At 37.9% G+C, this 27,187-nt stretch overlaps 1 protein-coding gene across 1 annotated transcript in view; it reads right to left on the bottom strand.

Moving 5' to 3' along the window:
• LOC129016872 (histone-lysine N-methyltransferase 2C-like) overlaps positions 1-27,187 on the bottom strand; it is a 61,630-nt gene that overhangs the window by 24,026 nt on the left and 10,417 nt on the right. The window contains 12 exon segments of the mRNA XM_063661277.1: positions 1,396-1,459; positions 3,483-3,546; positions 6,327-6,438; positions 8,381-9,262; positions 9,265-10,203; positions 12,002-12,296; positions 12,880-14,763; positions 15,144-15,169; positions 16,743-16,899; positions 19,281-19,354; positions 20,985-21,199; positions 21,438-21,570. Coding sequence (XP_063517347.1) covers positions 1,396-1,459; positions 3,483-3,546; positions 6,327-6,438; positions 8,381-9,262; positions 9,265-10,203; positions 12,002-12,296; positions 12,880-14,763; positions 15,144-15,169; positions 16,743-16,899; positions 19,281-19,354; positions 20,985-21,199; positions 21,438-21,570 — 4,845 coding nt within the window.

Below are 27,187 nucleotides of genomic sequence, written 5' to 3'. Positions count from 1 at the left end.
CATAGACTAGGAAATCACTTCCCATGTTAATTTTCCTGAGTTTATAAGTTCTTTCCTATTTCTTAATAATGAGAAAATATCCTAAACAGAGAGAAAGGGAACCCAGAATGTTTTAGAATGGAATAATTTAAAGTCTATGACTTATAAAGGAAATCCATAAGTTGAAAACATTGGTAATTATTATTCTGTAGTTTATATTTTTTAAAATAAGGGGAGGGAATAGTTAACCAAGCAAAACATTTTCTACTTTTACAACTGCCAGTAATTCTCCCCAAATGGCTATATCTCTTCATTTTGTACCAATATTCTCTTCTTTATTCTTTAAGGGCACTTTATTTCATTGATACCCAGTCCAAGGGGGGAAAAAAAAGTCATCGTATGTAGTGAAATTCTGAATATATCTTTTTGACTCACTACAAGACAAAGAAATGAATAAATACATTTCTAAGAAGGACATTCGCTGAAAATAACATCATTGATAACAGAATATTGTCATACATTAAGAATCCAATCAAAGCCAATGGGCACAATAAAGCCAGAAAAAGCCAGTTGGTATAGTTCTTTACTTGTTTTTAATGCAAATACGTATTCAAATTATAGTAACAATTAATGTAGGGGGAATTTCAAAAGGTCAGACTTTGGGTTTGTTCCTAAACCCAGAAGTTCCAGTACATGTATGAACTTGAAATCTAGTCTACTAAATTTGAAGGGCGTTTTTTAAGAACAGGCTTTTTCACAAGATTTCAGAAGTTCTGCTTCTGGTAGAATGAGACCTACCGCAAGGAAAGCCTTTCTGGTTTCTGGAACCAGGAGAGCAGAGGTAAGCAAAATGAAAAATAATGGTGAAAAAAAAGTTAGCTAAACAGTCTGAAGATTTCAGAAAGGTTCAGTTCGGGGAGAACTTTAAACACTATCCTGAACCACCTTGGGACCCCTGCAAATAACTAGAAAGGATTCAGGGGCACCTTGCACACCTGACCTTTACACCATGCTGCTAACCCAACTTATTGCTAAGTATAATCCCTTTGTTTTTCCCATTTAGTGTCCTTGTCACTTAGGAAGACAGTTCTTAGAGCAAAACGTGGTTTAATTCTATAGACTGTAAAGTGCCCAATCTGTATACAAAAACAGCAACAATATTGAGAGAATGGGGAAGATGGTTTTTCTGTATTAAAATACTTTTCTGTAACTATAATTCTTCATGCACAGTGAAAAAAGCAATGAAAACACACACCTTGAAGAAGAGTTGCCTAATAGGGCAGTGATGTTTAATAAGACAGGAGGGCACCTGGGCTTGAACTGGTGTACCTACACTCACTTCAGGTTTAGAACAGCACACATAGAGTGCAGACAAGCAATCCCCAGAAAACATTAACTTATTAGATTTATACTTACTGACAAAGCCTGGACCAAAATTTGGAGGATTAGGCCTAGAAATCTGATGTGTTATACTGCCATCCTAAAATAAGTAAAATTTACAAATATGTTTATTCCACATTTCAGTTAAAGGGGGGAAAAAACTTCAAAAGAAAGAAAGAAAAAGAAATGGAAGAAAAAACCCTTTAATTTCCTAAGATATCTTTTAAAGGTTTTTTTATAAAAAGTAGAATGAATTTAGTGGTGGCAACCTAATTCTGAATTCTTATTACTATCTCTCAACTACCACACTGTCTAGATTTTGGCTGAAAACAATTATGCTTGAGGTAAAGGATTATTCATCAGAAATATAATTCAGGGCAAATCAATTACTGCTAATACTAAGCGAGAGATCTATATAAAAAAACTCACGTTTTGATGAAGTTTACCTGGTTTCTTCTTCAATCAAACACAAGTTCCAGATTGACTAAATGCCACTCCACAGCATGGTTATTTATAACAAAAACTAATGTCTCTAACATGCACAAATATAAAAGAAAAATAAGTTAATAAAAATATTAGTCTTATTTTCTACACACATCTGTAGTCCCGGCTACTTGGGAGGCTGAGGTGGTAGGAGTGCTTGAGCCCAGGTGTTTGAGGCCAGCCTGCGCAACACAGTAAGATCCTGTTCCCAAAAAAATTAAAAAAATAAGTAAATAAAAAGTATTTAATTCGTTTTATTTTCAAGTTAAAAGTCTTATTTCTTCCAGGTAACTGAACAAGCAGTTATTAATCTTACAAGTCCCTGATAATCACCTAACAAATTAATGTTGAAAAATGTTTATCCAGTTGTCACAAGTTCTCCTTAACATGAGCTGTATACAAGGTAATAATTATAAGCTTATACTAGCAGCCAGAATGTATTATGTGCAATCTTCACAATGCTACAAAGCAGTTGGTTTAACATTTGACATGTTAAAAAACAAGAGGCTAAAGAATTCACCCAAAGTTGCACAGTAAATTCATAGTGGAACTATAATTTCTTTAAAAAACTCAGCTATAAAGGCTATGCTTTTCCCATTATATCAAATGGCTTGCTTCTGTTTCCTCTTTTAATAATGAGAAGAATATAATTATCAGCATAATAAATCTAAAGCATAACTGGCAGGGCAAGGAAGAAAACAAGACATATATTATAGTAGGTCGCTCCCTTTATAAAAAAAAATCACTGACAAAAATACTACACGAGTTTTACTTCCCCAGATACTGCTTGAGATTATATTAAGAATATAGCATATTTTTCAACAAGGATGGGAAGAAAAAAGGAAAAAACAAATATAGCATATTGTTTTCTAGTTGCTTTGTTTGTTTTTGTTTTGGGGTGGAGTCTCTCTCTGTCACCCAAGCTGGAGTGCAGTGGCGTGATCTCGGCTCACTGCAACCTCTGCCTCCCGGGTTCAAGCGATTCTCCTGCCTCAGACTCCCAAGTAGCTGGGACTATAGGTGCGCGCCACCACGCCTGACTAATTTTTGTATTTTTAGTAGAGACGGGGTTTCATTATGTTGGTCAGGCTGGTCTCAAACTGCTGACTTCATAATTTGCCCATCTCGGCCTCCCAAAGTGCTGGGATTAGAGGCGTGAGCCACCGTGCCCCGCCGTCTTCTAGTACTTACTTACTTTTTACCTCGTTTTAAATATAATGGGTTTAATTCCAAAATGCAGGACATGAAAATGTCCTTCTGGAGTTAAAAATAAGTAAATAAAAATAAAACCAAAAGTCCTGAGCATTTGGTTTTGCCATCAAGTGACTTTTAACCCCTAAGTTTATAAATCCTTTTCAGAAATCACAGCCAATTTTTTTAACCTTAATTTGTCTTTTGTTTAAAAAGCAGTAAAATGTATTTTTGGTTACTTTTGGCTGTGCTGATAATAAGGCTACTATTTAGGTTGGTGAAAAAGTAATTGTGGTTTTTGCCACTGGCAAATGGCATATGGTGAAATCCGCAATTACTTCTGCACAAACCTAGTACTACTCTCTAGCAGGGGCCTTACTCTAAAGCATGAGTTTGCTGGGAAACAGAAAAGCGTGCATTCTAGAGTGACTCATTACAGGCAGTGTTACGTGAGGAATGGCCTGTGGTCCAAGGTTCTGTGTTCCAGTTACCGCCTGGCCCATAAAAGGGAACCTGTCAAAACAGGGTACACAAGTATCAAATGATGAGCGTTTAGAAATTATTAATATTAATTAAAAACTCTATTAGGTGCTTAACAGTTTTCTCTTCCAGAGTAGAATAGTGGCAATTTCTTCATCAAAACACTAAAGCCCTACCTTTCATGTACTGAGCAGATGTGATCCTCACTGTAATTCTTTGAAGTGTGTGCTCTTAGCACCCTCATGTTACTTACGATGAAAGTAAGATTCAGAGATATTCCGTAACCTTCCCCACAAGGACTAGTAGGGCTGCAATAAGAAGCCAGCTAGGCTGACTCTAGAGGTTTTACTCTCTATTATGTGCCTCACTCCACCTTACAATAAAATGAATTTAAGACTTCAGAATAAAAATAAGTTGATTTAGTTTTATAACATAAACTCTAAGGAAATGTTTTCTCATTCCAGTCTTTGTTAAAAATTAATTGAGAGCTTATTTTATATTCTAAAACAAAAGACATTTCCCAATTTAAGAATTTTCATACATTTTCATACATTTCTATATCTAATGTTAAAGCAAACCAAAAATAGACGACTGACCAAGATCAGTCTGCATGGTTAAATGTGTTTAGAGAAATGTTACTCATTCTAATTAAGACTATAAAAACTTCACAGAAGCATTATTACTTACATGAAAATATTTCCTCTGGCATTATCAAATGCTTTAATATATCAAGATATACATACAATTTTCAAAATGTATTCCAAATGCTGTATATTACTATTTAAGTACTATTAGGATATAGAATATGTTTTTAAATTTGTTACTCAGGTTTTTCATTCATCTGTCACCCTACCCACTGCTACAGGTCTGGTCTAAATGATCTTCTAATCTGAATATCACACATGGTCCATCATCCTAACTCAACATATCACACTACTCTTAAGAAGGGACTATCACTTCCATTTCTAAAAAGCAGTCAGTAGAATAGTAAGCCATATACCTGATACATGACTAATGTATCTAACCAGCAGATGCATGATGCTAAAAGAGCATCAGATGCTGAAAGGCCTCAAATTCTGAGGTCCATGTTTAAAACTAAGTGCTGGTCGGATGCAGTGGCTCATGCCTGTAATTCCAGCACTTTGGGAGGATGAGGTGGGCGGATCACAAAGTCAGGAGTTCAAGACCAGCCTGACCAACATGGTGAAACCCTGTCTCTACTAAAAATACAAAAATTAGCTGGGCATGGTGGCATGTGCCTGTAATCCCAGCTACTCCAGAGGCTGATGCAGGAGAATCGCTTGAACCTCGGAGGTAAAGGCTTCAGTGAGCCATTGCACTCTATCCTGGGCAACAAGAGCGAAACTCCATCTCAGAAACAAAAACAAAAACAAAACTAAGTAGTAAATAAAACTCAGCATTTCCTTGTTTTGAATATACATAGAAACTACAATATTATTAGCAAGTACCACGACTATCACCAATAGAAGACAGATTATTTTCCTATCGAGTGTTGCAGGCACCTAATAGATTAGTTATGTTCATCATTACTTTCAACTTATGGTTTATTGCTAAATTTGTTAATACTTTAAGGAGCATATATACCATAAATTTAATTATATTTTAATAACTATATTTCAAGTATAATCATTTCCTTTGTAATGCTATGTTTTAAATTTTCTGCATATAAAACATTCTGAGAATTTCAAAGTCTTCACTGGAATCCAAAAAGATTCAAGACATAAAACAGGAACCTCTATGACAGAGAAATAGTGTTAATAAATATTGCTCAATAATGAAAATCATTAGAAACCACTATCTCTACTTTGATCTAAAAAATGCTTCTTAACCACGTCCAAAGTATCTCAACAACTGAAAAGAACTATACCCTTAAGAATTCAAATTTCTTTGAAATATATACATCTTAAATTCGTGCAAATTTTATATTAAATTCTATAATCATCCACATTTTTTATATAAAAGTTTTTCAACAAGATAATTAGACTAAATCGAGGCTCTATGCTTACTTTACTGACAGAGGTTCTCATATAGCAATACACGTAAGACTCATTCATGATGCTTGCTAAAAATACAGACACACAGGCAACCATCTCCAGATATTCTTATTTAGTAGGTCTGCAGTAGAGCAAAATAATCTGCATTTTAAAAAAAAATTACCCCATAATTCTCATGGTGGTCCATGATCAAAATTTAAGAAAAAGTGCCCTGTGGTTAATAACCCTTAGAGGGCATAATTTCAAAAATTCAGATATTGAAATAACCCCTACTGTCTTCTTTAATGCATAATTTCTGTTTTTCTCCTAAGAGAGAAAAGACAAACTCTGTAACCCAACTTCCAATTGTCCTCTTATCTATTCCTTGTAACTTTCTTTTTCTGATTCAAAACCGGCTTGGGAACATTTTATTTTAGAACTGAATTTATAATTGCTTTAACAGTGTCTTAACTGAAAAAAATCTTAGATAACATGAACAATTCTAAAGGTATTTAAAAGAGCACAGACTTAAATACTTCGACTTGAGTAATCAGGAAATCCAATCTTCCAAATCTTTTTAAGATGTTTTACATTTACCATCCTTGAGACTAATGCTCTTAAACTGGTTCTTACACTAATTTCTTAAATTGGTATAGCATTTTATATCTGATCATATCGAGCTGATGCCATGACAACTTAAATAGTATTGTTCATTCCTAGAACAAGGGCTTTCCATTTTCTGTATGTTTTTTCTAAAAACTAGTAATGATTTCATGAATGTCTAGATGCCCAGTAAAAACAAGCAGCCACTCCACCTACCTGCTCATCACCATTGGTGGCATGCCCAGATTGTTTTGTGCCATCACTTTATTTATACCTTTAAGGGCCACCATTTTGGCTTTCATTATAGGATCTGTAATTGCATCAAAATCTAGAAAAGAAATATAAAGTTACTTATTTCATAGTAATTAGTTCAAGGTACACTAAGAAGTAATTCAAATATTACAAGCTCTTAAACTTTATTATTTAATAATCATTACAGATTTCTGAGATGGCAACCTTATCCTGGGTTTAATCGCATCTCAGTAGTCCTTAATTGAATCATGCTTTAATACCTTAGTCCTGCAGGAATTAAAACAAAAAGTCAAGTTTAAGGGAGATTATAAGCAATAATCTAAAGCAATGCAATTAATTCCCTTTCATCCAAACTTTTGCAGTGCTAATCAGAATGGCTTCTTTAGTAAATATAACATCACAAATAAGAATTTGCAATACTAAGGAATTCTACTAATTAGTTATCACTCTTAAAAGAAAAATGCACCAATTTCTTAAGGGTATACCCTCTCAGTAAGAAGCTACTAAGAAAAAACCTATTTGCATCCAAACGAAAAAAAGGGAGCAAAATGATGAAATTGGGGATATATAAAATGGAATGTCAATTTTATTATTTAGAATAAGGCACACTGCTTAGACATGTGCCCTTTGATTGCTAATTCTTATTCTTAGAGGCACTGAGGCATTTTGACTGCATTGCTTTTGTTGTTTTTAGAATCAGTAAACCATTAGAAACAAGTTAAAGAGGTTTATATAGCAAAAAATCACCAAGCATTTGTCATACACAAAAGGACAGTAAGAAGCTTTATTTCCATCACAATTTTCTTAAATGCATCCTTCCATGACTGAAAACATATGACAACAATGGTTGGAATGTAGGAACTAAGAAGACAACTAGTTTCTATTAAACAATTCCATAAGTAATAGAATTGAGGGAAGTTTGTAACTCAGTTTTGAATCTCTTAATTTACCTGGAAAGAATCTAAAACTCTTCATTGCTTTCATTTTTTTTTTGAGACAGAGTCTCGCTCTGTCCCCCAGGCTGGAGTGCAATGGCGCGATCTCGCCTCACTGCAACTTCCGCCTCCTGGGTTCACACCATTCTCCTGCCTCTGTCTCCCGAATAACTGGGACTACAGGCGCACGCTGCTATGCCCAGCTAATTTTTTGTAATTTTTTTTTAATTATTATACTTTAAATTCTGGGATACTTGTGCAGAATGTGCTGGTTTGTTACATAGGTATACACATGCCATGGTGGTTTGCTGCACCCATCAACCCGTCATCTACATTAGGTATTTCTCCTAATGCTATCCCTCCCCTAGCCCCCCACCCCCCGACAGGTTCTGGTGTGTGATGTTCCCCTCCCTGTGTCCATGTGTTCTCATTGCTCAACTCCCACTTATGAGTGAGAACGTGCAGTGTATGGTTTTCTGTTCCTGCATTAGTTTGCTGAGAATGATGGTTTCCAGCTTCATCCATGTCCTGTGTTGCCCAGGCTGGTCTGGAACTCCTGAGCTGAGGCAATCTGTCTGCCTCAGCCTCCCAAAGTGCTAGGATTACAGGCGTGAGCCACTGTGCCCAGTCAACTGCTTTCATTCTAAAGCTCAAGGAGGGCCAGGCAGGGTGGCTCATGCCTGTAATTCCAGCACTTTGGGAGGCCAAAGCAGGCAGATCACCTGAGGTCAGGAGTTTGAGACCAGCCTGGCCAACATGGTGAAACCCTGCACCTCTACTAAAAATGCAAAAATTAGCCAGGCATGGTGGCGCATGTCTGTAGTCCCAGCTACTCGGGAGGCTGAGGCAGGACAATCACTTGAACCCGGGAGGTGGAGGTTGCAGTGAGCCGAGATCGCGCCACTGCACTCCATCTTGGGTGACACAGTGAGACTCCATCTCAAACAAAACAAAAAAAACCCTCAAGGAGGAATAGAAAAACTCAGTGCTCTATTCCAACTGTAATTCTAATAATAAAATCTTATAAGCATATCGCATGCCACTCTAATACCCATAGTAATGTATGTTGAGACTCAAGAAAACTCCTATCAATATTAGGGAAGAATGGTTCTGATCTCTGACGAATCATGGCTTGCATCTGTCTTTGCTGCTGCTGTTCTTGCCTTTCTTGATCCAAAAGATCCTGTAGAAGTAGAGACTGTTCTTCTAGAAGAAGGGGCCTCTCTCTATTCTGCTGTGCTAATGTTTGAGGAATCATTAGCTGTTGGAGTCCAGACATGCTACTGGTACCAGACTGACTTGTTAGAGGCCCAGTTTGAGTTGTAGGTTTTCCTGTCCCCAGATTGTGGTTAACTGTTGATTGACCTGGAATGAATCCTGGATTTACCTGCACACCCTGAGAAAAAACATGGTTTACCCTAGAGACTACTGTTAGATTAGAATTCATGGTATTATCCAAAACATGGCCAGGCGGTGCTATTAAAGGAGGCAAACTTGACACATGATTGGATGGTGAGGCCGGCAGAGTTGGTGGTGGAGAGCCCAATGGCCTAATGTCTGAATTATCAGATTTCTCATTAGCAAGTAAACTTGAGAGAACTGGAGTTGATCCAGTTATGCCACAAGAGTTTACTACCTCTTGAGCAGGTAGTTGAGTGGATGCTTGAATGACATTTGCACCGGGGCCAGCAGTTTCTCGATTGGTTCTTTTCTCAAATAGATCTGGATCACAAGGATGCAAAGAAGTCTTTTCTCCATCACTTAGGTCTGAGTGAGCAGAAGCCTGTGAGCAAGGAGTGTCAACATTATCTTTATTCTCATCACTTTTTTCAGTTTCACATTTGGATTCCACCTTAGAATGTGGAGACAGTACTTCCATTTTTACCTCATTGGTAACAGTGGATTTTTTCTGTGGTGAATGTTTATCAGAGAGAACCAGAGTTTTGTCTTTTTGTTCCTTTTTTTTGGTTCAACAGATACACACTGATTATCTAACTTATCATCAATTGGAAGGTCTAGTTCCTCATTAAACATGCTTTTCTTATCTCCCATGTCAAGTTCTGGATCTGTATATGCAATGATATCAAACTCTCCTGACCTTAAGAGGTCATCCAGGTTGGGATCATTAGTTTCCAAATTATCTAAAGTATCCAATTCAACTACCTTGCCATCCTCTGTATCTAAATTTAAGTTTTCAAGATCTTCATCATCTAAGTCTTTGACTTCAACCCCGTCAAGGTCTTTAACATCCAGTTCTTTCACAGAAGGGTCATCAGAATCGAGTTTTTCTTCTAGACCATCAGAAGGTTGGGTGGCTATCTGTAAATTATCAGACGTTGTTTCCGATGGTACAGATGTTGACAAAGGAGCTTCTGAAAATTCACCACCTAGTGGATGGTTCAGAGTCCTCATGACCATAGAAGATGAATGGACAGAATGACCTTGCTCTTGTTGAGATGGTGGCACTTGTTCCAAATCTGGGTGCACAGGTAGCTGATTAGGTAGACCCTGGGGAGGTCGTCTCATGGGCTCTGTGTGTCTAGGGCCCGGAAAGTCTGGCTGGGGAATGAAGTTTCCATGTCTCAGATTAGAAGATGCCTCTACAATGCTGCCAGGTGGAGCACTGAAAGGCAGCCATTGCCTTCCGTCAAGAGCCCTTTGTCTCAGTTCAATATATGCTTGGCCCAGTATGTTGTGCTGCTGAACTGGCAAGCTCTGTGGTGAAAAATGCTGAGGAAGTCCAACTGGATTATTCATCTGTGAGTTATTTAAAGGCCTAGGCATATCTACAGATATTGATCTTCTTAGCTGTGGAGAAACTCCAGATCCCTGTATTTGTTGAGGAGGCACAAGGAAGCGCTCTTGACTCGGCATGGTACCATGACTACCTCCTGGAAATCCAAATCCTTTAAAAAAAAAAAAAAAAAAAAAGCAAATAGGTATTATGTTAAATTTAGAGCTAAGTTGAAAAAAAGAAAAGTCTTCAATTAAACTGTACATACAAAATGTTGCCAAATACAATGACTTACAAAAGCAAAGCTATCACCATTAAAAAGTATTTACAGGTATTCATATGCAAGTAAGATTTTGCTAAGAATCCTATAATGAACACCATATCTGAGCTCTAAAGGCTTAAGATTTAACAGATAACAAAAATGAAGACGAAAGAACAACAACCAAGCAGATGAAATCAATTGTTCAGAGATAAGAACACTACTACTGGACTTTTTCAGGAAGAGTTTCTTTTATCTACATTTAGGGAGGTTTGATGGAGGAAGCTGATTTGGGGAGGATGTTTGAATGAAGATAGGTCTTCATACCTATTGAGGGACTTACAGGCCTCAGGACATGAGACTACAAAGGCACAGGTTTGATGACGGGATAGACTAAACTTAGAGAAAAAGACGAGTAGGCCTCATCTATAAAGATTAAGTACATGAATAAATTGTTGGACTATTTTATATTGTACTTCCTTCTAGACAGGATTACAGGCAACTTACACAGAATACAAAGCATAGCAAGAGGCATAAATTATAACAAGGTGGAAGAAAAAAGGGAAATTAAGAGTAAGATTACAGGCAACTTACACAGAATGTAAAATGTAGCAAGAGGCATAAATTACAACTAAGGTAGAAGAAAAGGAAACTAAAAGAATATAACATGGAGGTAGATATAAGACTAAAAGACATAAAACTAAAAAGCATATCTTAAAGAACTATTTCCTTATTATAACTAGGGCATAGGTTTGGCTTTGACTTTAGCCACTTTGAAAAAGGAAACATTCTTATGATTTATCACCACTAACTTACAACCCTATCTCACCATGGAAAGTTCCTAAAGGGAAAGTCCTTTCAGTTGGGAAATCTCTAAAATTTATTATTATTATTTTTTAAATTGAGACAGAGCCTCGTTCTGTCTCCCAGGCTGGAGTGCAGTGGCGTGACCTCGGCTCACTGCAACCTCCGCCTCCTGGGTTCAAGCGATCCTTTTGTCTCAGCCTCCTGAGTAGATGCGAATACAGGCGCGGTGCATGCCGCTATGGCTGGCCAATTTTTGTATTTTTACTAGAGGCAGGGTTTTACCATGTTGGCCAGGTTGGTCTCGAACTCCTGACCTCAAGTGATCCGCCCACCTCGGCCTCCCAAAGTATTGGGATTACAGGCCTCAGCCACTGCATCCAGCCTAAAATTAATTTAGAATGTAAAGTTAAAAGGTAGAAATTTGGAGAGAGGACAAGTCTTATCACATCGTAGGAGGCTTTGCCTACACAGAATAGCTACATTTTGAGGATGTCATATGATAAACTACATCATTAAGGGTGCAAGGTAATGCTAACACAGTTAATACTTAAAAACAAAGGTAATGTTTTCAGAGTCTGTAGAGTTCTTAGAGGAAAAAAAGTCTATGACCTCTCATTAGCACTAAATAGCTGGTTATATATATTTCAAAGGGGAGAAAGAAGTATAAAGCAGTAACAGCTTCCTGATTAATACTAACTTCATTTGTCTATTTCTTTTTAAAAATTTTTAAATTTGTTTAAGAGGTGGGGGGGGTCTCACTATATTGCCCAGGCCGGTCTCAAACTCCTAGCCTCAAGCAATCCTCCTGCCTCAGCCAGTAGCTAGGATTACAGGCGCAAGCCACCACACCCAGCTCTGTTTCCCTCTTCTAATAGCAATTTAAATTCAGCAAGAAATTAAAAGCATTACCTAAATCCATGAGGTCTCATCCCCATACTAGCAACATCAGGAGGACAGGGTCCACGCTGATCTTTTGGGAAAACAGCATATCTAGGTCCTAAAGGAGGGGCAACAGGAGACCTAATGTTCCCAGGATAGGGAGGTGGGGGTCTGGTGAAAGCCTGGTTAACATTCTCTGGTTGCCAGTGTTGAAGAGGCCCTGGATGAGGCATTGCGGGTGAGTCCTGTGACCCCTTCTGTCGACCTGCAATGTTCTTCTGCTGTTGCTGCTGGAGAATGATTTCACGTAACTTCTGCCGCTAAATGGGAAGAAACAAAAATCACTGGGCTTTGTGATAATTAATGGCTTTTTAAAGGCTACTGGCTTTTTATTTTTAGATACGGGATCTTGCTATGTTGCCCAGGCTGGCCTCAAATTCCTGGACTCAAGTGATCCTCCTGTCTCAGCCTCTCAAGTAGCTGGGATTACAAGCATGCGCCACCATGCCTGACAGGTTAGTGGCTTTTTAAATCCTGATACTTTCATTATGTGGCCATGGTAATGTTTCAAAGTTTGATAAAATACCAGTTACATTTAACTATTCAATATATTAGGAAAAATAATTTGATGATTTGGGTCCTTTTCCTTGCCAGACAACTATCACAAAACAAAGCTTTAATACTTAAGGATTCCCCTGCGAATTCGTGAAGACTGAAATCAGATACAGAATAAATTAAACTGGTGTTAATTTCATCAATTTCATTTTTCTTTTTTGCAGTATGACAAACTCTACAGAATAAAAAAATAAAAAATTAACTCCTGTGTAGAAATTACTCAGTTTGACGAAATGAACAGCTTCCTCAAATAATACATTTAAAACCGAGAACATACAATGTTTTTACCTGTCTCAATTTCTCTGTATCTGCTTGGGCCATATTTACAGTATTCTGTGTATCAGTTACTCCTGAAGTTGGCACAGGTCCAGGAAGTTGGGAGACACCAGAGAACTGCTGGCCTTGGGAGTGCACTGGAGAGTCTGAAGATGCACAGAAGCTCCCCTCTGATCCAGGCCTTGGCTGATCAGCAACATCATGGGCAGTTTGACTTGTTCCAAAAGAGTCAGACTGAGATCTTGGAGTCATTGGAGGCTGATCATAGGGATCACAGGCAGCAGATGGGGAAACACGGCTAAATGTGTCTGAAAGACCAGGTCCAGGGGGCCTAGGTGTCTGGGAACATGTATCAGGTGGCCTTACCAACAGGCCAGGTAAAGCTGGTCCTCGGTTTTGTGCTGCTTGCAGGAAAGGATCCTGATTTGGCATGAGGACTGGTCTTGTCATTGAGGACCTAGTAAAACCCTCTGAAATCCTTGGCCTTGGTGTTGCTGGTGGCTGAGAGTAAGGGACAGAAATTCCAGGTCTTGGTGTTCCAGGAGGATGAGCATATGGATCAGAATGCCTCTGATTATTTACAGGTGTAACAAACAAGTCAGTTTGTGTAGATGGTCTTGGGGTTGGGGGCTGCTGACTATATGAGTCAACAGTAGTCGGCCGGGGAGTTCCAGGAGGTTGAGAGTAAGGGTCTGTATTGGACCTAGCTGTTCCTGAAGATTGGGAATAAGAATCTACAACAGGTCGTGGAGTTCCTGGGGGTTGGGAGTATGGGTCCTGAGATGTTGGTCTTGATATGGTTCCAGGCTGGGAAAAAGCCCTTGAAGGATGGGCAAAAGATTCATTCATTGCTGGATGTGGGGTTAGGGGAGGCTGACTATATGGATCATTTGACTGATTATGAGAAAAATTACCTATAGGTCTTCGTGTCAAAGCAGGCCTTTCATAAGAGTCAACAGACAATCGCTTTGATGCCTGTGACACTGATCCATAAGGATCCTGAGAGGATGGAGGAGGTTGCATTGGAGTCTTAAAAGGTCCAGGACCACTATCAAGAGGTGCAGGTATCAACAAGGGTCGTGCATATGAGTCAGGTATCCTTTGTCTTTGAAACACATCTGCCCTAGGAGATGGTTTAGTAAAGTGATCATTGGTTCCAGCTGCTACAGGGCCTTTTGCAGTTTGTTCTGAAACTACAGGAGACCGGGATAGGCCCAACGATTTGGGAAATTGATCTGTCATCACAGGCCTAGGTGTGTCTGGAGGTTTTGCATAGGGGTCATTATTTGTCGTGGAGAAAGAACATAAATCTCTGACTGGGGATGGCCTATTTGCTGTTGTATCATTCATTTGAAGGGGCCTAGATACCGATGATAAAGGTGTACAGTTTTCCACTGGTGCAGCAGAATTTCTTCTGGAAAAACTATGGCCCACAGGAGGTGGTCCAGGGGTACCAACCATTTTTGCATATGGATCCATTGGAGATGGTGGTCATAGGTTAGAGGACCCAGGTGAAAACACTTGTGGTGAAGGTGGCTGAGAAGTCTGAGCCTGAGAAAGACTACCCTGGATGGGAATCCGGGATGGGGCTGGAGGAGGAGGTGGAGCTTGTGGTTTTACAAACACATCATCTGAAGATGTAGACGTAGGGGTACTGGGTGGCTGTTTTGTAAACAGTTCTTTATGGAATGACTGTGCAGGAGACATATTTCCATTGCCAGGCTGAGGTGTCAAAGGACTCTGTATCCCACTACTTGGGGTATCTGAACCAGACTGCACCAGAAGATGCTGAGAACCAAACTGCTGTTGTTGCTGCTGCTGCTGCTCATTTTTCACCTGTTCAAGTTTCTGTGTGGCTTCAATTTTAGCTTGCTACTTACTTTTCTGACGCATTTGCTATTAAAATAGAAAAGAAAAAGCAATCATATTTAGGTTAACGAAGAAAACTACCATCATGGGGGGAAAAAGCAACAGAAAGTTAATTTGTTTGATGTTAGCAGCTACCAGATTGCTCCCATATTAGATTATGAATTCCTGAAGAAGAGAAATTACTCATCTTGGTATGTTCCATTTGTGCCTAGGGCAGTATATTGTTTATAATATTTCGATAAACTTCCCAAATCAATTAAAATATATTTTACTGAAAAGAGAAACAAGTCTATCCTAAATCAAATTTTTGTGGTCTAAGAACTATATTCTAAAATAATAATGCAAAAGCCTCCCTTCTCAAAACAAAAATGCAACTTCAAAAAGTAGATTATCCAAAAATTCCATACCTGTCTAAATTTCCATTCCTGTTCATGTTCTTTTTTTTTCTTTTATTTATTTATTTATTATTATTATACTTTAGGATTTAGGGTACATGTGCGCAATGTGCAGGTTAGTTACATATGTATACATGTGCCATGCTGGTGCGCTGCACCCACTAACTCGTCATTTAGCATTAGGTATATCTCCCAATGCTATCCCTCCCCCCTCCCCCCACCCACAACAGTCCCCAGAGTGTGATGTTCCCCTTCCTGTGTCCATGTGTTCTCATTGTTCAATTCCCACCTATGAGTGAGAATATGCGGTGTTTGGTTTTTTGTTCTTGCGATAGTTTACTGAGAATGATGATTTCCAATTTCATCCATGTCCCTACAAAGGACATGAACTCATCATTTTTTATGGCTGCATAGTATTCCATGGTGTATATGTGCCACATTTTCTTAATCCAGTCTATCATTGTTGGACATTTGGGTTGGTTCCAAGTCTTTGCTATTGTGAATAATGCCGCAATAAACATACGTGTGCATGTGTCTTTATAGCAGCATGATTTATAGTCCTTTGGGTATATACCCAGTAATGGGACAGCTGGGTCGAATGGTATTTCTAGTTCTAGATCCCTGAGGAATCGCCACACTGACTTCCACAATGGTTGAACTAGTTTACAGTCCCACCAACAGTGTAAAAGTGTTCCTATTTCTCCACATCCTCTCCAGCACCTGTTGTTTCCTGACTTTTTAATAATTGCCATTCTAACTGGTGTGAGATGGTATCTCATTGTGGTTTTGATTTGCATTTCTCTGATGGCCAGTGATGGTGAGCATTTTTTCATGTGTTTTTTGGCTGCATAAATGTCTTCTTTTGAGAAGTGTCTGTTCATGTCCTTTGCCCACTTTTTGATGGGGTTGTTTGTTTTTTTCTTGTAAATTTGTTTGAGTTCATTGTAGATTCTGGATATTAGCCCTTTGTCAGATGAGTAGGTGGCGAAAATTTTCTCCCATTTTGTAGGTTGCCTGTTTACTCTGATGGTAGTTTCTTTTGCTGTGCAGAAGCTCTTGAGTTTAATTAGATCCCATTTGTCAATTTTGGCTTTTGTTGCCATTGCTTTTGGTGTTTTAGACATGAAGTCCTTGCCCATGCCTATGTCCTGAATGGTAATGCCTAGGTTTTCTTCTAGGGTTTTTATGGTTTTAGGTCTAACGTTTAAGTCTTTAATCCATCTTGAATTGATTTTTGTATAAGGTGTAAGGAAGGGATCTAGTTTCATCTTTCTACATATGGCTAGCCAGTTTTCCCAGCACCATTTATTAAATAGGGAATCCTTTCCCCATTGCTTGTTTTTCTCAGGTTTGTCAAATATCACTACTTTAAAGTTCATATGGAACCAAAAAAGAGCCCGCATTGCCAAGTCAATCCTAAGCCAAAAGAACAAAGCTGGAGGCATCACACTACCTGATTTCAAACTATACTACAAGGCTACAGTAACCAAAACAGCATGGTACTGGTACCAAAACAGAGATATAGATCAATGGAACAGAACAGAGCCCTCAGAAATAACGCCGCATATCTAGCATATCTACAACTATCTGATATTTGACAATCCTGTTCATGTTCTGATTCTCTTTGCTTTAAAGGATCTTTGAAAAGCTCCAAATCAACACGAGAGCTGGGATCAATGCTATCTTGCTGTTGCTGCCTTTTCATGGAATCATTTGACATCTGTACTTTATTAATGCGTAAAGCAGCTCTGTTATCTCTGGCTTTTTGCTTTGACAAAAGAAGAAAAAAAATTTCCCAGATTATGTTAAATGTTTTAAGGAATAAAATAAAACTATCATGAACTTTCTCAAATAAAAGAAAAAAAAGTCAGGTAAAATAGTTGAAATACTTACGGCACCTCCCAAAAAAGGATCTGGACACTAACTCATCTTCTCTCTTTACAGTACACAGTACCTATCAGTTGAGGATATATTTCTATGTATTTGAATTAAGCTTAAAGATCCTAGGTGTGATTTAATATTTTAGCTCCTAGTTTTCTTAACACATCCTTAGAAATTATGTCTCCTTCAATTTAGAAAGAAGGGGCTGGGGCCAGGCATGGTGGCTCATGCTTGTAATCCCAGCACTTCGGGAGGCCAAGGCGGGTGGATCACCTGAGGTCAGGTGTTCGAGATCAGCCTGACCAACATGGTGAAACCCCACCTCTACTAAAAATACAAAATTAGGCCTAACGCAGTGGCTGACACCTGTAATCCCAGTACTTTGGGAGGCTGAGGCAGGCGGATCACCTGAGGTCGGGAGTTCGACACCAGCCTGACCAACATGGAGACACCCCATCTCTACTAAAAATACAAAATTAGCCAGGTGTGGTGGCACATGCCTGTAATCCCAGCTACTCGGGAGGCTGAGGCAGGAGAATCACTTGAACCTGGGAGGCGGAGGTTGTGGTGAGCCAAGATCGCACCGTTGCACTCCAGCCTGGGCAACAAGAGCAAAACTCTGTCTCAAAAAAAAAAAAAAGAAAAAGAAAAATCAGCCAGGCATGGTGGCACATGCCTGTAATCCCAGCTACTTGGGAGGCTGAGGCAGGAGAATTGCTTGAATCTGGAAGGCAGAGGTTGCAGTGAGCCGAGATCGCACCATTGCACTCCAGCCTGGGCAACAACTGTGAAGCTCCATCTCAAAAAAAAAAAATTTAGAAAAAAGGAAAAATATCCAATCAGTCTTTTAAAAAAAAAATCTAGATATTTGAAATGTATCATTAAAGAAATCACTTAAAAATTTTAAAAATTCTGTCATTAACTAATTCAAGTCAAGATAAAACACAGCATATCAATACATCTATAGATATGTGATAGAGCATATATACACACATATATGCTCTATCCAAAATAATCACTGTAACTGAAAATATGTGCACTGGGGAACTAGCTGGAAAATATATATATTTTCCAACAATAATACAGATTTAATATGCTTTAAAATGAAAGCAAGGATTTGGTTCCAGCTGACAATCTTAATTTGGCTCTTTGGGAGAAAATAATTTACCATATGAATTGCGAATCTTATAAAATTACCTAATAGTTCATGGCAAAGATCATGTGTCAAAAACTCTTTAAAGATGCCTAAATATTTCTCTTTCAAGATGCACAAAGATTCTCTATGAAACCTAACAAGAAAAGAGGTGACTGTGGAAGACACTGAGGCATGCCAATCCAGTCTCCAAATTTAGTACAGTTGTCCCTCTGTATCCATGGGGTATTGGTTCCAGGATTCCCTGCAGATACCAAAATCCACAGATGCTCAAATCCGTTGTAGAAAATGTCACAGTATTTGCATATAACCTACACATATCCTCCTGTATACTTTCTCCCTTTTTATTTTTTGACCCAGCAGGGTCTTGCTCTGTCACCTAGGCTGGAATGCAGTGGTACAATTTTGGCTCACTGAAGCCTCAACCCCTCAAGTCTCTCAAGTAGCTGAGACCACAGGCATGCGCCATCATACCCAACTAATTTTTTCATTTTTTATAGGGATGAAGTTTTGGCTCTGTTGCCCAGGCTGGTCTTGAACTCCTGGGCTCAAGCAATCTGCCCACCTTGGCCTCTCAAACTGCTGGGATTACAGGTGTGGGCCACTGTGCCTACCCCCTCCTGTATACTTTAAGTCATCTTTAGATTACTTGTAATACTTAACACAATATAAAAGCTATGTAAATCATTGTTATATTGTTTTAAAAACAATGACAAGGAAAAGAGTCTGTACAAGTTCAGTATAGATGTTTTTCCAAAATATTTTTGATCCATGGTTGGTTGAATCCACAGATATAGAACTCATGGATACAGACTGCCAACTGTACCTCTGCTGAAGAGATAAAACAATTTTAAAGTGAAATGAATTACTCCTTCCCCCCTAAAATAGCTGATTTTCAATCTTCAACATTTTGGTTCTGTTAACTTGCTTATAAAAATGTCACACTCTCAATTAAGACATAAGGAGTTAGAAAATCACTGTAAAAATAAAGTTGCTTGTTGTACAGGTACTAACAAGCATTTTCTGAAATGGAAATTTGTTTTTTATTAACCTAATACAAATAAGGTTCAAGCACTGTATTTAAATATTTAAAAGATAGGAGTTTCTTAAAATACCACATATGGTGCTCTTTCTTGTGAGCTTGCTTTTCTCCACAATTTGGCAATTTGCTTCACTCTAGTAGTCCAATCTGCAACAAAAGAACAGAGTATAACACTTTCTCAGAGCCACGCTAATGATGTGTTGTAATAAAGAATGTTGATGAACTGCTGACAGTTAATCTTATTCAGGCCGTATTCTCATGAGGTCATAGACCTATATTAAGTTTTTTACAAAGAACAAAGATCCTGGCACACTGCAGGCCAAACAAATGTTTTCTAAATGAAGTGTTGCCTTATTAACAACCTAGCTTGTAAAGTTGGGAACTTTTTAGATTCAAGGGACAAAGTAGCAAAAATGTAAGCCAAACATAATAAATTCCCTCTGGTGGTAAGATACCACCAGAACCAAAGTGCAAGTTTGTAAAACATCTGTGCTAAACAGAAATCTATCAATTTGACCTACCAGAAGTAAACAAAGTCATAAATAAGCATCTCACTAGCATTTGTGGACAACAAACACATGGAAAAATAATGAGTTCAAACCATTTATATGAAATTCAGTGTTATCACGGTATACAAAATGAAGAAGCCTGGGTAAGATCAACAGTTAATGATAAATACAGAAATTATTTATTCCACATTACAAAAAGAAAGCAAGCTTCCAAAAAGCCAATGAAAATGAAAAATCAGTTCACAGACCAACAGCTTTAACACAGTATTTCATGAGGTTCTTGAGTCACAAAGTAAAATTATTAAAGAAAATTACATTTAAAAAAGTTACAGCTCTGCTGTAAGGACAATTTGTGCTGACACAAAATGACAACATACCCATATATGTTCATAAACAGCAAATGTAAGCATGGAAAAAAAGTGGCTGAAGAATGGGACACTGCCTTCACAGGTCTCCCTGCATCAAACCACTGATTTCTATTGTTAGATAAAAAGCATTTCATTTATTACAATACATAATGAATAAAGTACCATGAAGACGCCAATCCAAAAAGGTACCTAAAAACAGGGGTCATCCAAATGAAAGTCACTTCCAGGTACCCCTCTAGTAATTTAAGAGTTTGTGTATTGATAGATAGCTGGGAAACTATTGCAAAACTGAGTTTGAATAACTTTTTCAATCTTGGTTTGTCTGACACCATGAACTCAAAATAATAAAATCGCATTGCTTGCATATATTCAATAATTGACATTTCATTAATCCAAATTTCTCATTTACTGGTTAATCAGAATTTTCACAAACTGTACTATTATCATCTGTGTTTTTCAAGAGGCAGTGGTAATAGCTGGACAGTCAGGGAAAGTGAGAGGGAAAGAAGGGAAGACAATATTGAATTCGTTTCATAAAAACACTATTTAGGATTCACTGATTTAGCCTAGCAGTATTTTTGATTAAATGATAGTTTGGGTTCTAGAAATTTTTTAAAGAATCACATAACACTGATTTCTGCATATTAATAAGTACTGCTAGGAGCTGAAAAACTGACCATTTCACTAACTGAAACTAATTTTTGGGAAATATGAGGATGGATGCAGGGTCTAGGACAAAGTAAAATGCAAAATGTTTCTAGACATCTAGGGAATCTTTATGTTGTGGGTCATCATAGACGAAAATTAGTTAAGCTACCTTTCTATTGCAGTTAAAAAAAAAGATATTGCACATGCGAAAATGTTGGTAAAATAGAGAGAAATAATATATTCATGGCTTACCAGGGAATTCTTCCTTTAAGTTGGGGAAATTAATATTGGTGTAGAGAACTGGGGCAACTGTTGCCATTTCACCCAGAGCCTCCTCTTTCTCCCACTTAAGCGTGCTTCTCTGGGCATTCGACATTGTGTTATTTTCTCCTTCCACAGTGGGAGCTGATGATGTCCAAGAGTTGTTAGGATCACTTGCCACTGGATTAAAGGCTGAATTTTTATCCCTGGGAAAAAATAAATAACTTTACTTTATAAACATAAAATAACTTTTTAATATATGTTCAAGTATAGCTTTCATTAAAACTTATTACAAAATAGTTAAAAGTAACATATTTATAGCAAAAGCCACAATAAATGCAACATACAATAATATCATACACAATCATTTAAGCAGACTAATTTATATATAAATCAAACAGAAATTAGTGCAATTTAAGTTTCCATAGAAAATAAGGCTTGTACCTGGCATCAGGATAAGGGGATTGTGCAATTGCAGAGAAAGCTCCCAGTCCGCTTCCAGGTGGCAAAAAATTATGTGGAAGATGAGGACTGGGTCCAAAAAGGCCATTCATGAGAGGCATCCGTGAAAAAACATCTTAAGAGAAAAAAATAATTCCGTTTGCATAATATTCTTAAATAACAAGGAGTTGAAGTAAAGCTGACCCTTGAACAACATGGTTTTTAACTGCATGGGTCCACATAAACACAAATTTTTTTCAACTCAAGGTGGATGGAAAACACAAGTGAAACCCATGCATAGAGAGGACCAACTTTTCTTGTATGCCAAGTTCCATAGGGCCAACATTTGACTTATGTATTCTCAAATTTTGGTTATACCTGGGGGTCCTGGAACCAAAGCCCCAAGTATAGAAGAGATGCTTGTACTTCTAAATCAAAACCTTTAATGCAATTTAAAAGTAGGATTTTTTTCAGTATTATATAATCCTTAAAGAGTGACTTTTGGCTATAAGATTTTGAAATATGATCTCTACAGCTGTGATTATTTCATTATTGTGTACTAGAAATAGCAAGTGTTCTGGAGTCCAAAAGCCCGGGGTGTGAACCTCAATTTTACCTGTTAGAAGCAGAATCAATTTCTATTTCTGTAAACTGTAGGTATTCTGTTATTTGGGTTAATTGAGATAATGTATGTACAGCTCTAAACATAGTTCCTGGTATGCAGTAACTATTCGACACATATTAACTCCTAAAAAACACTAATGAATCACAGCAAATGCTAGTAAGTTTTATCAAATATTCTTTCTCTTCATTAAAAATTTACAAACAGATGTTTCTTATATTTTATTCCTGCTCCTCTTAATACCAAAAAAAAAAATCTATGATTCTTTCCTTTTTTTTTTTTTTTTTTGAGATGGAGTCTCACTCTGTCGCCCAAGCTGGAGTGCAGTGGCAAGATCTCAGCTCACTGCAACCTCCCTCCGCCTCCCAGGTTCAAGCAATTCTGCCTCAGCCTCCTGAGTAGTTGGAATCATAGGTACTTGCCACCATGCCCAGCTAATTTTGGTATTTTTAGTGGAGGTGGGGTTTCACCATTTTGGCCAAGCTGATCTCAAACTCCTGCCTCAAGCGATCCACCCGCCTCAGCCTCCCAAAGTGCTGGGATTACAGGTGTGAGCCACTGTGTCCACCCCCTATGATTCTTAAATTGATACTTTCTCTAAATTAGTTTTGAGTAAGCAATATATCTATCACTATCAATCAGATGATTATTGCTAAAAATATATACACTCTGGTTTTGGCCTAATTTTTATAACTTACAGTGTTCAGCCCCCAAACACATTTGAATTCTCATTTGAGCTTATTCACAAACATCAAATACCTTATCGTTTTCTTTCTGAATAGACATTAGGCAAATAAAAGGACTATCTTATGTTTCTTTACAACACTCCTTTAAGCATGTAACTCCAATCCTTATTGTGAAAGTCTACTTGTCTAAACTATTGGGAAATAAGCCAACTGTCCATATTGGAGCAGTTTCCAGAAAAAAAGAAAGAACAACAACAACAAAAACTTTGTGTACCTTCAAAAAGCCCTCCCAATTAAACTTGGTGATTTGTGGAAATACACAAGGCCTCTGTTAACTGTTGCAACACTTACAGCCATACTATTACAGGAGATCCACATCACCAATTAATTACACAAATAGCAATACAGAGTTGACTAATACTTGGTATAACTAGAGAATTCCTAACCTGATCACCTGATTTTGTTTTTTATCTAATGTCATTCCATTAGATTAAAAAAAAAGTCTCCTACACGTACATTTTACAATGTATAATGGCCTTTCACTTAAACCACATCATTTGAATGTTACAACACTAAAGCCTACATAGCTCCAGTATGTATGTGCCGATACTAAGGATGATCACTGACAAGTTTAAAAGATTTTGTCTCAAAGACTTCCTAGAACTCTCTGACTTCCACAAATGGGCTTACCCTACTAAATGCCACAGCTGGGTCCACTGGATCAGGTTTTCACAATGACAAATATCTCATGATACTTACATTTACTCCAAGGATTAAAGGGCAAGATTTCTGCTTTTTTCAAACTAGAATGCTACATCTATTTTCAACTTCAGTGAAAAGCAGGTTCCATTAAGGCAGGGGTCCCCAACTCTGGGGCCACAGACTAGTACCAGTCCATGGCCTGTTAGGAACCCGGCCGCACAGTAGGTGAATAGCGGGCAAGTGACCATTACCGCCTGAGCTCCACCTCCTGTCAGATCAGCGGCGGTATTAGATTCTTATAGGATCGCAAACCCTACTGTGAAGTGTGCATGCGAGCATGTTCCTACGAGAATCTAATGCCTCATGATCTGAGGTGGAACAGTTTCATCGCAAAACCATTCCCCAACCCACAAACCTGGGTTTGTGAAAAAATTGTCTTCCTTGAAACTGGTCCCTAGTGCGAAAAAGGCTGGGGACTGCTGTGTTAAGGAATGTGGAATTTTAATAAACAATATCAAATGTCTTTCATGTAATTAGGAGAAACAAGAGTTTATTGACAAGGAGAATGTGATCCATACTGTAGCTAGGTATCAGTGCCATCTACTGATATTACAATAATAATCTTATAATAATCTACAATATTACCATGTTGAAACTTTTCCCAATAGTAATATTAGCTATTATTTGTTAAGTACTTTATGCTATGCTAAGCACTGTCTTAAAAGCTTTACAGCTTCATGAAAACCCATTGAAATAGGTTATTATGTTCAGCTCCATTTAAGCAAAGAGGACCCACAGAAATTAAATAATTTTTTCAAGGACAAACAAGTAAAAGCAAAGTATTTTATTCAAGAAGTGGTCTTTTTTTTCCCAAGTCCACCATATATACCCAAACTAGTCATATTCGTTTATAAAAGTTCAAAAGTTACTTCACAACTTTTACATAAAGGTATTTCAAGTTACTCTATCTCAATCTTGAAAATTCTGTTCTCTACTTTCTGAACTTTATTACCATCAGACAATAAAGCATATTACATATTACATAATAACATATTACACTTTGCCTCCCCTTTCTCATCAATTCTATTGAAGTTACTCCACTGAAGATTAGCAACAACCTTCCCATGGTCCAATGAAACAATGTTTTTCAAGTAGTCATCTTACTTAACTGTACAACCTGTCTCTAACGATCATTCATTTCCGAGATCCTATACCTCTCACTCAATGTCTCAAATCTCTCACTACTTTTTTTACTTTCACCTAACCTTTAAAAGGAAGAAAGATAAAAAACATGTAATTGCACACCTAATATAAATCAGATGAGTTAAGCATATACTTAATTACATTTAATTAAAAAGCATTCCTCGAGATTCTATACTCTACTGGCAGTATATTCTCTTAATAAATCTCATCCTTCCCACATCTGCAATTAGCACAATTACACAGATAATTCCTACATTTTCATCCATCTCCTTGACTAACTGCAACTGCCTGTAAGTCAGAATAGTGTATATGTCCCATTTCTACCAACCTAAAAGAGGTCTAAAACTAAATTCATTGTACCTCCACTACCTTCTATCAGCACACACACTAAGTCCTCCTTTGTTTTATGTTTCATGATTATCCTCTGGGCCCCTGGTTTATACATAGTCTAATTCACTTTAATTTCCCCCTTTCCTCACACCTTATATCCATTCAGTAGCACAGTCCTACTTGTTCTAATGTCATTTTCTCTCGTATCTATTCCTTCCTTTCAATCAGCACTGAAGTATCTTTACATGGAACCTACTTTTTAACTTAGTCTCCACCACAATAACCTCATTAGTACAATTCTTCTTGCCCAAATGTATTCCCAATATTGACACCAGAGCTACCTCAGCGAAACACATAAGTGATCAGATCACACCACTGGTGTAAGGTCTTCAAAGGCTCTTGGAAGCGTCTAGGGAAAAGGCCAGCTGCCTCTGCCTATTTCTCAGAGCCCTTTACAATCAGCACCAATGTCCACTTCTAGTTTTGCTTCCTTAAACAATGCCCACTCCCTTTGCTCTGGAAAACGTTAAAGTTGCCATTCTTGAATAACTGTGTGTCACCCTATATGTAATTTGATCATGCTTTGCCCTTACATTAGAACTACTATTCTTTCAAACAAGAACAATGAAATCTTAGTGATTCATAAGGCTGTACTTGAATTATACTGCACTATAATACACATTAGTTGTATACCCGAAAGTCTACAGTATTAGAATTACAAACTCCTAAGGGTAGACAACCTGATTCACCCTGTATTACACATTAACACCTTGCAAAAAAAAAAAGAAAAGTAAAGAAAAAGAAGTCATCCTCTCAAGACCTTTTAAAAATGAGACTGCACAATGAAGTGATTTTCATAATGATTGTAAGATTTTTTTTATAAAGAAATACATCTTTGATTTTTAAAATATGCACTTTCAGTTCAGAAAACATAAAGACAGGTCATTTTTATATGTTGAAAAGAGAAATACTGAATAGTTCTTAATCGTTAAAACAGCATACGGGGGCTGGGCACGGTGGCTCACGCCTGTAATCCCAGCACTTTGGGAGGCCGAGGCAGATGGATCACAAGGTCAGGAGTTTAAGACCAGCCTGACCAAGATGGTGAAACCCCGTCTTTACTAAAAATACAAAAAATTAGCCGGGCGCAGTGGCAGGCACCTGTAATCCCAGCTACTCAGGAGGCTGAGGCAGAAGAATCGCTGAACTTGGAGGGCAGAGGCTGCAGTGAGCCGAGATCACGCCACTGCACTCCAGCCTGGGCAAAGGCGTGAGACTGTGTCTCAGAAAAAAAAGAAAAAAAAAAAGAAAAAAAAAGCATATGGGAAAAATTAAGGCAAGAAGTAGTTATGATGAGTATATTACCCAAAGGTAAATCACATGTTTAGCCTAGCAAAAATCAAGGTAAATTTATGTTTAGAGGCTAAACTGGTAAAAACTCAAATATTTCCATTATGTGCGTTATGGAATTTTCATGTATATACAAAGTTGTTAGTAAAGGTTACAAATTATTTACACACTTTGGCACTTATACAAGAAAAGGATAAGATATCCTCATGTTATTCAATTCAGGATATAGTCATGAGGCAGTGACAATAGGATATAGAGAAATGTTCCTATGCTCAAATCATCAGAAATATATACTAGCTGGGCACAGAGGTCCACGCCTGTAATCTCAGCACTTTGGGAAGCTGAGGTGGGAGGATCACTTGAACCCAGGAGTTCTAGACTGGCCTGGGCAACAAAGTGAGACCCCCACCTCTGCAAAAAATCAAAAAATTAGCCAGGCATGATGGCGTGTGTCTGTGGTCACAGCTACATAGGAGGCTGAGGACAGTAGGATCGCTTGAGCCCAGGAGATCGCAGCTGACGTGAGTTGTGTTCACACCACTGCATGTCAGCCTGGGTGACAGAGCGAGACCCTGTCTCAAAACAAAACAAAAATACATATAGACAGAGTTATATACATGCCACCATGCAACTCCATAAACTCCTTCCTATAGGAGATTCCCGTACCTGTACCAATTTCCCTATCTACTCATACAGACCTTAATCCTAGGCTATCAAATTTCAGCTCTACAGAAAAGGGGAGAAATTGGTAGCTAGTTGTAAGTAGGCAGAAGAAAAATGAACAAAATAGGCAAACATTCACAAAATTTCATAGTGTCTACAGGGATAGAAAGGTCACTGATTTACTATGAAAGTATGTA

Source organism: Pongo pygmaeus, chromosome 1, assembly GCF_028885625.2.
Source record: "Pongo pygmaeus isolate AG05252 chromosome 1, NHGRI_mPonPyg2-v2.0_pri, whole genome shotgun sequence".
Lineage (NCBI taxonomy): Eukaryota > Metazoa > Chordata > Mammalia > Primates > Hominidae > Pongo > Pongo pygmaeus.
This window is presented reverse-complemented; position numbering and strand designations above follow the sequence as displayed.